The following is a 14,608-nucleotide window of genomic DNA, read 5'->3' as shown; positions in this document are numbered from 1 at the left end:
CACCTCTGGGCTGAACTGGAACACTGACTGAGAGCCTTTTCAGCCAGCATCAGTGCTGGACCTCTCTAATGCTCTTGTGGCTGAATGGGAGCAAATCCCTGCAGCCAGCTTCCAAAATCTGGTGGAAAGCTGTTAATGCCCATGGTTTGGAAGGAGATGTTGGGTTTACTGCGCATGTGTCTTCATACTTTGTTAGGATGTCCATCTGCTTTTTTCATGTAGTATATACTGATAATGGATAATGATAATCTTTGACTATACCCCTCTAAAAGAAAAAAATAAGAGGCAGAAAACATTAATGAGAGTCTGATGATGCACCAGATTCTGATGGCTTACCTTCTGTGCCGGGCTGACAGCAGGTCTGGACATGGTCTTGCGTGCTCTATGTATCGTGACGGGTGCTGGAGCAAGGGCGGGTGATGAGGCCGTGCCATTTTTAGTGTCTGGTGTCCCCTGTCCCGATGTTGTCCCTGTACTGGGATCAGTCCTTAATGCACCTGAACTCTGTGTGCACCCAGACGCCGAGGCCGGGGGAGATTTGGCTGTGTGTCCCCCTGTGGGTGAGCCCGAAGGCAACCAGTTAGTCCTGTGGGGGGAAACTCCCAAACCCGGCGTCGCTGCAGAGCCGCCTTCCTGCTGCTGCTTAGTGAGAATGAATCCATTGCTTCCAGTGACAGAACCGTGCGGTGGTTCTGTGTCTGGGATGCCGTTTTCATTTACCAACAGTAAAGTCTTGTTGTTGGCCGTAGCAGAGCCGTGTGTCGGGCTCTTGTGCCTCACGTCATCACATTCAGTGCCGTTTAGCATTGTCTCTGCTGGAGGGGAAGAGGCCAGTCGGGCTGCTATCTCTTTTTCTCCATCTATGGACGGACAAACAAAAAATCACAATCACAATGTAAGCAGGTCGTTTTCATTAATGAGGTGCTTTCAAGTTTAATTTTACCTGGCTTCTTCTCTCCGTTGCTCGCCGCATCGAGGTCCTCTTTCTTTGTGGAGGCACCTTTATCCACACTGCCTTTGGCCAGACCAGCGGGCTGATGAAACAAGAACACATACGTCAGGGGAAATCAAATTTGGAACTCCAGCTAAAAATTATTTGATCTTCATTGTAATCTAATCACTGGGTTAACTTTTTCAATTAACTGGTTGGTCTATAAATGTTAAAAATTCCCATTTCAGCTCAGGGTAGCCTCTTTAAAGTCCCTGTTTGTCTGATCAACAGTCCAAAGATATTCAATTTACAATATCAGAGCAGAAGCAATTACAATTGTCAATTGATTATTTGACTAGTTGGGAAAATAGATTATAGTAATAAACATAACTGCTGCAATCCTGACGGATATAAAAAGGAGAAAAGCAGCAGAATGTCTGGCATTTTTGCTCGATTATCAAGCCTGCTGTTGATATATTTTCTATCGACTCACAAATCAATGAATTCACATATTTCTGAATCCAATTCCATGAGTATCTGAATAAAACCCATCTTCTCTTTGAGCCCTGACTGCTAAAACCTCCTTCTTTGTGTCTTCGTCGGAATCAAAGACTAGAGTAAGCCAAGAGAATGAGGGCGACCCCCATGCACTTTCATTGTCTCTCCTCTCTCTTTCTGCGCTACAGCCAACCAGAGGAGCAGTAGATGCACTACCGGAGCTTCAAAAGAAATCTCAACCACCCACAGACCGTCTTTACATCTCATAGGAGGAAGGAGTCACAGAGGCAACACCAGGAAATGTGAAACTCTCTTCCTACAGAGCAGACTGTCAACCTTGTGCTCACTCTGGGAAAAATGGGCCCAAAGGAGACAAAAGAGGCCCAGGAGGAAAACATCATGAATCTACACTTTTGCTTTCTCTTTGGGTCCTGCTTTGCTTGTTAAAGCCAGCTTGTTTGTTCCAAACAGTTCACACTTTATTTTTTGTCAAATATCAAAGCAAAGTGGCCCTAGGTCAATTTGTCCTTGAGGAGCAGCGTTCCTAGGGCTCCACAGGAAGCTTTACACTCTCCTCGACCTTTTGTGAGGCTCACACCAAGCAGAATAAAGGTAGACATACAAACACATGTGCTGCTTGGGGTAGGTTACTGTGAGCATTGTACCTGATTGTCTCAGGGAAGCAGAGGGAAGATTTTCTCCCCAAACTACCCAATCACAAGACCTGCAAGAGACACTGAAAGCTTCATTTTAGCAAGCTGATTCAAGCAGTTAAATTTTCCTCTCCATGGGCTCTGACAGACAAATCCTCAGATTTCAGCGACAGCATGTGTCCTGAAACCTGCACACAACCGAGACCCCAACTAAATGAGCCATCAGGACAGATTCCCCGAATCATTTCCCAAACACGTGCTCCTGAGTCCCTGAGCCGAACACGAACATGCACCTTGTCAAACAGCAACAAGGTCAGGCCAAGAGCCGAGCTGTGAGCACAATATCTGAGGGTGTTTCCCAATGAACATCTAGTCTGGGACAATCCTCTGTGGTGTATGGTCTCAAGGAATCTAGTGAGCACACGTGAGAGTGAAGAGAAGAAGGATCCTTCAGTTCCTTTTTTTCATGGATTGAAGAGAGCCAGTTACAAAAAAACAACACCAGCCTCATCCCTCCCCCTAGTGGTGGAAAGTGGAACCTACACACTGGAGACAGAAAGGAGAGGGGGGGAAGGGAAGCAGAGAAGCCTGTCTGCAGATCTCCGCCATTTCGCAACCAGATTGTTTACTGACAGAACGCGGCCATTGCAGCGGTTTTCCACTAGATGGGGAACGTAGGGGTCTGGAGGCTCATGGATGGGCATATGGGGGCGGCTGAAAGGAGCTCCAAATGTGAAGCCAAGGCTCTGAGTGCTGATCAAGAACCTTTAGAAGCACATTAAAAAATGGAGAGATGTTATAAGAGAGTAAAGCTTCAGCCATGGCTGCAAAAAATAAGGTTCCAGTGCTTCAGAGCTTACATTGCAGTTTGGACCTTTTTTTAAAAAAAGCTGCAAATAATCTTAATAATTATTAACAATAAGCCCCTAATGGATTATCTAATATTCAAATGTATCAATCATTCACGGTCCCTTCAACATAACGTGAACCTTACATGTGACACGGCCTGAATTATACACACTGATGTTATCATTAGGAGGCCTGAAAAACAAGTCAGGGCAAAACACATTACACAACCAGTTGTTACACTGCCAATGACATGCACATGGGCCAAAACCCAAATGAGATAAAATGATTTTCTACAAATGTACACCACCGTAATTTCAAACAGTCATAAACGAAGGACGAGTTGCCGTCCCAGAGATCCTTACATTTTTGTCATATGATCCCTTGACATGAGGCAGCATCTACTTCGACTATGGGCTGTGAGACCAAAGTGGGCAAAATTACCCTTCCTCTCTTTCATTTGAATCACTTTTAGAGGCCTGAAGAAGTGAAACTATACAGTATTTCACTTGCACTAAATAGCAATAGCAACAATTGCAGACAGGGTCAGGTAAATACTTGATTTTGTGGAGCTCTTTTCTTCCTCTGATTCATCTCTGAGCTCCTTCCTCTGACCCAGCATTAAAACTGGGAACCACCACTATCCTAAAAAAGAAAAGGCTACCTATTTTTGGTTCAGGATATCCTCAAAACAAAATGATAGATCTGACCAGACAATCTGATTGGTAAACCAGACATGTTCAAAATGAGAGCACACCTTTGTCATCACTAAATATATTTCCAGAGCTGCATCAATTTCCAATAGGCTACAATACTAATACAAAATCGTTTTGTTGTTCATTTTGATTTAAAATCAACCATTATTTACTGTTCTGCTAGACTGGTGCAAGACTGCCACGTTAGTAACTTAGAGGTGCATGCCTTCCTTGTGTGCAGCAAAACAGAGCGCAAATACTTTGTGACAACCGTGAAAATGTTGTTTTTAACAGGCTTAACGCCAGCAAATATGGACTGAAGCAAAATATTTTGTAAGACAAAGTTTGCTGAAAAAAGATAGATGTAATCATTTTCAAAATTCACAGCATTTTTCTGACTTTAGGACTTTACAACGCTCTGAAGTTAACAGTTATTGAAAATGTTTGGATCACATCAGCTCTGCCGGTGAGACTATACCACGACGAATCTAGGCTTCGCATCTAGCTCCTTTATTTATTTATTTTTTTAAAGATATTGATCTTAAAATAAAATAGAATATATCTTTATTGTCCACCATGGGTGTAAATTTGTCTTCGGCTGACCAAACACAAAAGACAACATTGTAAAAGCAGACAAATAGTAAGACAAGCAAGTAGAGTCATTACAAGACACTTAACACAAAAAAAAAAAAACCTGGATGTAAAGTTCGCGGACATAGCAGCTTAATCTGTCCGCAAGCGCTTCGGTCCTGCCAAACGTTGTCATACCAATAATAACAGTAAAACACATCCTCTCATGTAATATTGCTTAAATCAAAAACTATGCAGTGTTCTGGGGGTCTACTGATCTAACACGCTGACCATGCAGTTGCACTGATCCCAGTCTGCATCTGGGATCTGCATCTGCATATTTCCTCTCCCCCCATCATTTCCTGTCACCTCTCCACTGCTCATTATCTACAAAGAGGCAAAAATGCTCCAAAAATAAATCTTAAAAATTACTAAATATGTGTCTGTTTTGCATAAACTCTCAAATAAGCTCCAGGAATAAGCCAATAATTGACCTGTCCACTGATTAATTGTGCAAACTGACAGCTCAAGACATGCAAGGTCTGGCCCTCAGCCAGGAAGCTGCCCAGAAGATCAAAGCCGGTAAACATGGCAGCTCACACCGCAGCCTAACATGCACCCTTTAGGTTGATAAGCAGTCACTGCAGCCTTATGTTCCAGTATATTCCTGATAACATAGCCAAGGCGGCACATACATCCAGCCCCCTGGGATCTCATTATACACTGACCATGAGGGGATACACTGAGGGCAAAGAGGAGGCGTAAAAGAAGAGTATGACAAAAGGAGGCTGGGTTTAAGATTTAAAAATCAACTCTCAGGGTAGTTTCCAGAACCCCAGGAGATCAGATGGTCATTATAATGTATTGAGAGGTACATCAAATTTCCCGTGCTGTGATTGCTCTAAATACAGCTGTTGTGCTAATCCATGAGGAGCTCTCTCCAACAACATGATCCAGCACGCTACACTCACGTCTCCCTTTGATACAGCAGCACTGCCACCAAATCAAAAACACTGCTCCTCGAGATTAAGTCCTTGATTTGAGGAATCAAGAGCAGTCAGTTGATGATAAAGCAGCAGCAACAGTCTCGAGAAGCGAACCTTACAAACTGAGAAACCATCTCGACGAGAAGACAGCAATGAGCTCAGACCAACTGATTGTAACTTTTATAGAAAAGGAAACTGAGGAGCGAGAACTATGCATCTCCTCAGACCATTCAAAGCCAACCAAGGGTGAAGAGTATAAAGCTAACATATCTTTTCCCTAGTGTGCCTCCAGGAAGCATCATACCTGCTTTCTTCTCATGGCCTCCATTGAGAAGAAGAAGGCGTCAGAGAGAGTGTGTGTGAGGGAGAGAGTGAGTGGGTGAGGTGGAGAGAAGCAGAGAGAGAGAGACAGAGGGAAGGGGGGAGGACAGAGAGAGGGAGAGAGAGCAAGAATGTGTCGGACAGATTGTTCCTCGTTTCCTTTTCTTTCCCCGCATGCACATTCACCTCGCCGGTCATGTGACCTGGTGGCTCCCTCTGTCGGTCCTCCTCTTCAGAGGTTCTCCACAGAGCATGCTCAGTCAGCTCAAACTGTAACACCACTCCATTTCTTTAGACTGGAAGACCTCGTTGCCACTCAAGATATCCACTGGAGCAGACTCGCCATACAAATACAGCACATCCAATCAGAAATACATCCAACAATCCTGCATGACATATACCCTACTAATGTTTATACCTCACACATGCTAATTTATGCCAATAGTAGTTTATGAAACAAGAATCATTTGCTTTGTTTTCTTTCATTACTGCTGTCTTTATTATGTAAAATAGAAGTATATTTTGGTCAATCACATTTTGGAGAGATTGGGGGTTTTGTAGCCGATGGTGAGCCTGCAGAGTCACTTAAGGCACATTAACAAAAGAAAATGGAGGGAAACATGGTAGAGGTAAGAGAATAAGAGGCCCAGAAGCAAGCCGGATGTCACCGAGGAGCCTGATTAGACAAACATTTCCAACTGTGGACATCAGGCCACATCTGAACCTCTCAACAGGAGAGTCTATTGTCTCCCCTGAGCCTCAGGCCAGTGAGGGCAGCAAAACCTAACACTGCCAGGCCATGCAACAGATACTGGAGTCACAGAAATGAAGGAACAGACTGAGCAACAATCAAGGAAAGAGACACAAAAGGACCAGAACAGACAAACTAAAGAGGTCTGCTGTGCTCAGTACAACCTGAGTGAATATAAATGTATAATACCTATTTAGCACAATGCATCTGTACAAAGGCTTTATTGTTGCCAAGTCTTTGTTGTGCATTGTTTTCAGTACAATCATTTCTTAATTATGTTTCCATTTAGTCTACAATATGTCATTAAATAGTGACAACACCCATCAAAACTTCCCCAAACTGAGGCCTTGTACACATGTACTATATAAAAACATAGCCTATTCAGTACATTTTGGCCTTTACTCCACACAAAAACTGCTTTTTAGGTCACTGAAAACAGACTTTTCCTAAAACTCCATCCAGGCTGAAGATTTCCAGAAACTATGCATTGATGTGTTGACAGGAAAAACTGAGTTACTGGCTTGGGACATTGAAGTATCCGCCATTATCTTTTTGTGAGACAAGTCAAATGAGGGGATATTTCCTGTCCTGGCGGGCGTAATGCTGGCTCTGATCTTACTGACAAGACTTAGTACATGTTTACACAGAAATGTACAGTTACTCTTCCACTAAACCGGGGAACAGAGGTGTCAAAATGCAGTACAGGTAGCCTTCCAGTATAAGCTTTTTTCTGGCTTCTGATTGGCCAACATCTTCTTCGTCTTCTACCTCTTCTTTGCATGGCTTTAAGGTTAAGATAATGTCACCACCAGTTGGTTGATCGTGCTTTTGACAGCGTTTCAACTGTGTGCTTGTGTTTTAGTTTGGACAGAGATTTTTTTTTGCAATGTACTTGTGTAAACAGATTTTTTTTTGGAGAAAGGAGGGGTTTTCAAAAATATCCCGTGGACTTGGCCTACTGTGGTGTCTTCTAACTAGGGCTGTAGTCTCCTGGTCGACTAGTCGATTATTTGGTCGCTATGCTCTCGTCCGACCAAATTCTCATTGGTCAAATAATCGCCGTGTTACTTTCATAAAGAGAAAAGTGCTACATCAACAGCTCTCCAGGATTAATCCATTATTTCCTGCAGCGGGGGACACACACTAAGTTACCTGTGAAAATGTGTTGACAGAAAGTTGGACTCGCCCACCCCTCACACTCAGCGTCGCAATAGTCTCGCTCACCAGACCTTTCTCAAGAAAAGAAAGGTCTGGCTGCGCCGACTCTCAGGCCCTGTCCAAATACCCGCACTTGTGCCCTGAGGTCTTCCCTGAAGTGCACTTGCCAAAAGTGCAGTTAGGGGCGTAAGTGCGCAAGGGATCGACGCTGTTTAAAAAGGAGAATTGGGACAGTTGCGTACACGTCACTTCCGTTTGGGTCCAGCTGGTCCGTCTCCTAGGAGACGAAACATGGCGATAGAGGAAATAACGTTGTTCACAGCACTGCTGCTGCAAATGATAAATAGATACAATCAGCGAATGATGAGGAGGATTAGGAGCCGCAGGAGAAGGCGGCATCTACATCAGATCCAAGTATTGATGCTGATGCCCAACCAACAGGTAAATTTTTTAAATTAAATTTTACTCTTGAATTTACCTGTTAATAATGTGTATATTAGCTGTAACATCTTTTTTTAGCCTAGATTACCGTTATTACTATTAAAACGTTTTTTGCTTGGATAAATTGTGGTAAATTGTGATATAAAATAAACTATAAAGACATATGGTAATAAAATAATAATAATTAAAGACACAATCAAAACTGTAAAGTGATGTGGACTATCATACAAACCTCAGGTCAACTGTAAACTGTATATTATTTCATTATTAACACCCTGTCATGTATTATTAAGTCCACACAGCGTGTTGTTTGACGTTATGTTCCTCTAACGGTTGTTGTCAGTCGGAGTTAACGGCTCGCAGATACGTCAGTTACCGTTTGAAGATGGTGAGTTGTACCGGCCAGCTGTGCAGTGTTACGGCATCACGAAACTACAGAGGATTCTGGGTAAAATCCTTCAGCAAAGTGAGGTCTGATGCGCACTTTCGGAAGGGGTGCATTAAGGGCGCAGGTTTGCACCCCTTGATAACAACAGAAGACAATTTGGACACCCTACGCACTTGCGCCCCTTAGCGGGAGCGTGCAATTAAGGGACACAAGGGCGCAAGTGTGGGTATTTGGACAGGGCCTCACTTTAAGATTGGAGAAAAAAACGCCCCAGCTTTTTTTATTTCTTTCAACCAATCACAATTGTTCTTGGCGGTGCCACAGCAACGGTGCGCTTGCAAAAATATTGCCGGGGGGAAACAGGTTTTGTTGGTAACACGCCCACAAAAATATCGCCTACAGGACGCGAACCATGGCAGAAAAATGGCTACATCCCTGCAAGATCAAACACCGCAAAAGTTAGTAAAGGACGTTTGTCAACTATGACAACCGGAGGTGGTAGGGCGGGACTTCAGCAGGTGGCTCGTTCCGCCCAAAGAGAGGCTGATCTATGCAGCGAACTTCCGCCCACTCAGACTAGCGTCGTGGTGAAGCAGACCTCCTGTCTGTTTCTGTAAACTGAAACCATTTCCCAACCATTTCACAGTTTCCAAATTGTGAAGACAATAAAGCCTCCACTAAAATAGCATTTTAAGTCTTGTGTGTGATTTATCCTTCAGGGATTTATACTTCCGGATATATCCTGGCTTTATATGAGCAGAGGAAATCTCCGCTCGTCGCTAGGCAAATGTATACAATGTAAAATGCCATAGGCTGGCGCTAATAACGTTAGCATGTTGTATTTGCTTGGAAAACGTGATTAGTATAAGACAGTTGTTTTGTCAGTGAATGTTGTGAGTTGTAATGGAGCCAAATTATGTGCCGTTACCTTTGTTACATGTTGCTGTTGTCCCTGGTTTTATATGAGAAGAGGAAAAGATCGCTATGCGCTAGGCTAATTTATACAATGTAAAATGCCGTAGACTTGTGCTAATAACGTTAGCATGTTGTATTGGTGGGGGAAATGTGTCCAGACAAAGACAAGTGTTGTCAGTTCTGCGATTTATGGTGAAGCCAATTTGCGTACTTGTGTTTGAAATTGTCCCTATTAAGCCACATTTAATGTGTGTTTTCAATCAACTATATAAATAAAATTTGATTTGAACTAAACTTTACAGCACTTAACACAGTCCTCCACTGCCGACTAGTGTTTTGGATGTGTAACTGCAGATTGACACAGACACACCACCGCAGAAGTAAAAATAACATGCAGATTTTTTTTTCCCTGCGACTAATCGATTAGTTGAAGATTATGTGCAACTTTAGTCGGCCAAGATTTTCTTTGGTTGACTACAGCGCTACTTCTAACGACTTATTTTGTTCAACCAGGCCCACAGGAAGTGTGCTGCACTTTGAAGCCAATTTGATGTAGTGGCCTGACCGCATAACTACAAATTCCAGGTCAGTCACATGATGCCACTGGGTTCAAAAATACTGTCCCACAGTCTCGCATTGAGAAAGAGACAACTGTAAATCAGTGGGTCCATTTTTTTGAACGTCACAGCCCCACAAAATGACTTTTTTCACTGTCAGGATTTGATTCATTTGGTCCGATAACATTTCAAAGTCTAGAAGAGCTGCTCATTTAAAGAATTTTATCCATATTCAAGTTAGCGGCGTACTAAACTGGAAGTAGCCAGTTCAGCCAGCAGAAGTAAGCCACTTGTAGTGTGCTTGGTCTATGGGCCCAATGATGCAGAAGATTCGAGCAATTTTACACCCATTAAGTTGAACTTTTTTGGCTTCACGTGCTACTGAGCAACATTTGTAGGAATTAATGAGGCCCTGACTCCATGCTGTATCGTCTTTATACATCCATTTGTCCAAAAGTCCAAAAGCCAATGACACAAATAAGAGAAAGAGCAGCTAATCCTCACATTCATAATGGCTTCTGAAACAATTACCTAATCATCAGAATAGAAGCTTGTCACTTTGCCATGTGATATGTGTTTTCTTCTTCTTTTGGACACACTGAAATACAGATGTAGAGATGCTGGTGGCTTCTCCTGTTTCACAACTCAACAATGAATAACAACCCTGTCCTGACATACAGGCTCAGGTTTATATCAACTTTCAGGGCTCAATGAACACACAAAACAAGGGGAGATAAGTTCTTTCCTCGATCCATGGCAGAGGTGCAATAAAGTAAAAGAGGTGAGGTATCAGTAGAGATCAGACACTGTACAAAAGCAAAGTGAAAAGCCAGTGAACAGTTAATTCACTATGAGCTATGCAACACACCCAAGACACAAAGGAGGCCACCCATAAGCAAAGAACAACAGCTTTACTGCTGGGTGACACGACAAAGCCTCAAGCCTGACACAAGAACACCTCGGCCTAAAACGCTTAACGTGAAACTCATTTTAACTAAAGCCTAACAAATGTTTGTTACAGTGCGAAACTGTGAGTCATGATAGAGGCTCTGACGGGCACAAAGTTGATAATGATTGCAGAGATTTAAACTTACGCAATGAAAAGACGTACCAGATGTCTTACTTCATAGCAGTGGGCCCCAAAAGGGCAAAGCAGATGGCTGACCATGGTGAGGCCTGAAGCCAGCAGCCCTGCACACTTTAGCCCTTTTTACACGGAGATCATGCTATAGGGCCGCTGCGCTGTCTGTTCTTCATGTCGCCTTTGCTTTTTTACACAGAACCAAACAGCTGCAGCATCTTGCCACTCCTGTATGTGATTGACTGTATCCCAGTATCCCAGAATCAAAAGAGGCGTGATGGGCATGACATGAAACACAACGTGTCAGCTGTGCTTAATAAACAGCAACAATGGCATAACATGCCCATAACAACCTTTAACTGTCTCTATCATATGGCAGCTGATCTCTTCCTCTGTTTGGGGATTGCGCACATTTTCAAGTACATTTTCAGGTGCTGTTCTTCTCTGAGTTAGCTGCTAACTGCTCCCAGCTACTACGTAGTTATCTCCCACAGTGGGTCACACACATAACATGACATCAAAATGTCACACCCGTGCCGCCCATGATCCTGTGCTGCTGGCTGTCCCATCAGGGTATATGCAGGAATCCTGAGGTAAATTTCAATACCTTTTTAAGACTTTTTTAAGACCTCCCCAAAAAACCTTAAGACCGCATCGCCACTTCAAGCTGTCGTTAGCAGCAACGCATCTTTAACTTACTAAACAGTTGTAGTTTGCAATTAAATCTATGGAGCACAAACATACAGAACTCAGATAAGATGAGAAGGAATAAAGCTTGAAAGTAACTGAAATTACAATATTACACCAATATCAAAACTCAGGACATGTGCCTCAGTTCATGTGTCTTGCCTTCCATCAACTTGCATTTCCCCATTTTTATTGTCTTTGGCTCCTCTGTTTGGCGCCTGGACGTGCGCCGTCGCGTGATGTCACACAGGTACGCGCACGGCCCTGAGTGGCAGTCCGAGTGTGCCTACCTACACATCGTTGTTTGTAATAGTTGCGAGGAGGAAAATAAATCATACATTCATGGATACTTTCTGTCAAAGCTTATATGCCAAGAAAATGGAATACTTCATAAAATCGTGATTAAGACTTTTTAATACTTTTTAAGGGCCTTAATTTTCCGACATTTGATTTATCAACTTTTAATACTTTTTAAGATCCCGTGGACACCCTGTCCATTTATACAGACATCATTTTGGCCCTGTTATTACCTTTGTTCATGGGTGAGGCGAGACCACTCTGTCCCCCCAATTCTGCGACTGTAACGTATACACAGAAAGGTGAGACAATATAACCATATTCCTACCTTGAACAGGCTGTGTAAAAGGGGCTTTGGTACATTTTTTTCAGTCGTGCTACCAGCATAGCACAGGGAATGACAATGTCAGTCTATCTGTTCGTCCACTACTTTGGTCCAACCTGAAATATCTCAACTACTTGATGGATTGCCATGATATTTTGCTAAAGACAGTCATGGTCCCATATAGGAATGTCATCGGTTAAGCGTTAATCCGTTAACTGCTAAGAATATTTTTGACAGGTTATGCATGTTGGACTACAGGTTAACTCTACTCTTCAGTTTACTGCACTGTGCATCACTCAAGTCTGGTTGGGGGAAGCTAAAGTTAGCTAGTGGCGCCGCTCATTTGGCTATTACTGCTTGTAATGCCGTCCCAATCCAACAGCATTGCTGTGGAGGCATCAGACCCACTCTACTGGTCTACCACCAGGTCGCCCCCAATGCCTTTCAGCATTGATAATTACTGAAAGCTCTGCAACTCTGAGCCATTAACAATATCAGCACAGCTAGTGGTGCTGACATAGTTAACAATGCTAAAGCTCTTTTGTGGCTCAAAGCCACTTACTCACTGTGGCTACCTGGGGGGATGACCAGAGGGTGGCGACCATGTACCGCAGCAACGTCGGGCCATCGCAAGGATGGCGTTACTTGCTGCATTCGCCAAATGACAGTGCTGCTTAGGTACAGAATAAAGAGTGTCAAGAAAAATTAACCTAAACTGAAGATACAGCCCACTGATTTTTGTGATCTCCTGATTTTACCTCTAGTTCTACAACAAGGTTAACATTTTTAATTTGGAGTGAAATACCTTGAAAACGTTTGTGTGGATTGCCATGCAATTTTCTAGAGATAGCCTTTTTAATGTGCCCTGAGCACTGCACGTTTTTGCAGTGGTGTTTTTTCTGTTTACAGAGAGTTGGAAATGTTCAACTTTGGGTAAAATGCTGTGCATTTCACTGTTACTTTTTAACCAGCCGTCCAATCACAGTGGAGAAGGAGCACGACAATTACCACAAAGACCAACTGTCACACCCGTACAAATGCAGAACAGCAACAACAATAGAGGAGAAATTAATTCTGCTGACCGCAAACACCAGCAGGTCCTTCCTCTCTCGCTACGTGCTTCAGCCTTCATTCATCCAGGGTGAGGGCCTGAGCAAGTACTCCACTTTGTACCCACATTTTTACTTCCATGGATACACCATATCACAGCAACTTGATGCAACCAAAGTGTCTTGGCTGAAAAAGACTATGCCTCCAAAGCACTCTAGCACCCCCAGCTTGGCATTTACAGAATAGCTCCTGGCATTTTTAGCTGAGAAAAAAACACTTTGTTGGAGACAGGGCTTTATAAAAGTAACACCATTTTTGGTTTATCCAACCAATGAGAATTGGGTCAGACAAGAACTTTCCGACCAACCGACCAGAGAGTGTCAGCCCTAGTGGTTTGACATCTACGAGATGGACTGGCACAACAGTTTGTATTACATGTATGATTTCCAGACGATGTACTCCAATGACTTTGCTGATCCCCTTGATTTTCTCCCCTGCCACTGTAATCAGTGGGCACAATATTACTGAATCGCAGAACAAATCTCAAGCCCTTTTTGCACAGAGATCATGCTACAGGGCAGCTACGAAGTCCCTTCTTTATGCTGCCTTTGCATCTTTACCCAAAACCAAACAACGGCAGCATCATGCCGCTCCAGTGTGTGATTTTAGATCACATGCCAACATCACAGAATCAAAAGAGGCGTGATAGGTGTGATATGAAACACAACAGCACCGGCCTGGAGTGTGACATAAAACATATGCATTGGCAGCAGTTTATAAACAATAAAAATGGCATAATATGGCTACAATCATTTATTGTCCCTATGGTGGCTGATCTCTTCCTCTGCTCGGAGGGTAAGGAGCTCCCGGACCTCATTGTTTTCCCAATGTACGGGTATTATCGACTGCTGTTCTTCTTCTTCTAGTTAGTCGCTAACTGCTATCGGCTACTTTTTAAATCTCACATGGTGGGTCACATGCATATCACATCCTCAAAACGTTATAACGTCCATGATGTGGACAGCAATTCAGAGGTCTGGAACCTTGCTATACGATAGTTTCTGTAATGTAAGTGAAACGTTCAGAATTCTATGAAGGTTTAACATCCCCAAAGAACGAAACTTTATGTTTATGGTCATCCCATGACTTGGATAGTGAAAGCAACATCCATCAACAGAGGAAACGGAAAATGGAATAGGAGTACCCACACAAGAAGGATGAAAATCACAAAAGGTAGCGTATGTTTTTGATTGACACATCATGACTGATAAGATGCAAATGGGAAACGAAAGCAGGTATCTGTGTCCTGGTTTTCAAAAGTCTATGTTTCCACCGTCCACACTAAAATCCAACCCCTGAACTTTCAAACTAAAATGGTGTGTGTTTAAAGGGTTCAGAAACTCAGGACTAGTGTAGAAGCTAACAGTAGCAAAAGTTATGTTTCAAAACAAAAACGGA

General features: G+C 43.1%; 1 protein-coding gene across 2 annotated transcripts in view; it reads right to left on the bottom strand.

Moving 5' to 3' along the window:
• The window catches only part of ehmt1b (euchromatic histone-lysine N-methyltransferase 1b), a 43,683-nt gene that overhangs the window by 24,810 nt on the left and 4,265 nt on the right, over window positions 1-14,608 (bottom strand). The window contains exons 1-3 of one of the 2 annotated variants that reach the window (XM_033646946.2): window positions 5,484-5,669; window positions 944-1,034; window positions 337-860 (exon numbers count right to left, since the gene is read on the bottom strand). In XM_033646946.2, the coding sequence (XP_033502837.2) occupies window positions 337-860; window positions 944-1,034; window positions 5,484-5,507 (639 nt within the window). In that variant the 5' untranslated portion in view covers window positions 5,508-5,669. Of the gene's footprint in view, window positions 1-336; window positions 861-943; window positions 1,035-5,483; window positions 5,670-14,608 lie in introns of those variants that run through there. The other variant, XM_033646947.2, reaches the window with a different exon arrangement.

The sequence above is a fragment of the Epinephelus lanceolatus genome, chromosome 19 (assembly GCF_041903045.1).
Source record: "Epinephelus lanceolatus isolate andai-2023 chromosome 19, ASM4190304v1, whole genome shotgun sequence".
Taxonomy (NCBI): domain Eukaryota; kingdom Metazoa; phylum Chordata; class Actinopteri; order Perciformes; family Serranidae; genus Epinephelus; species Epinephelus lanceolatus.
The sequence above is the reverse complement of the archived record's forward strand: the minus strand, read 5'-3'. Positions and strand labels throughout refer to the sequence as shown.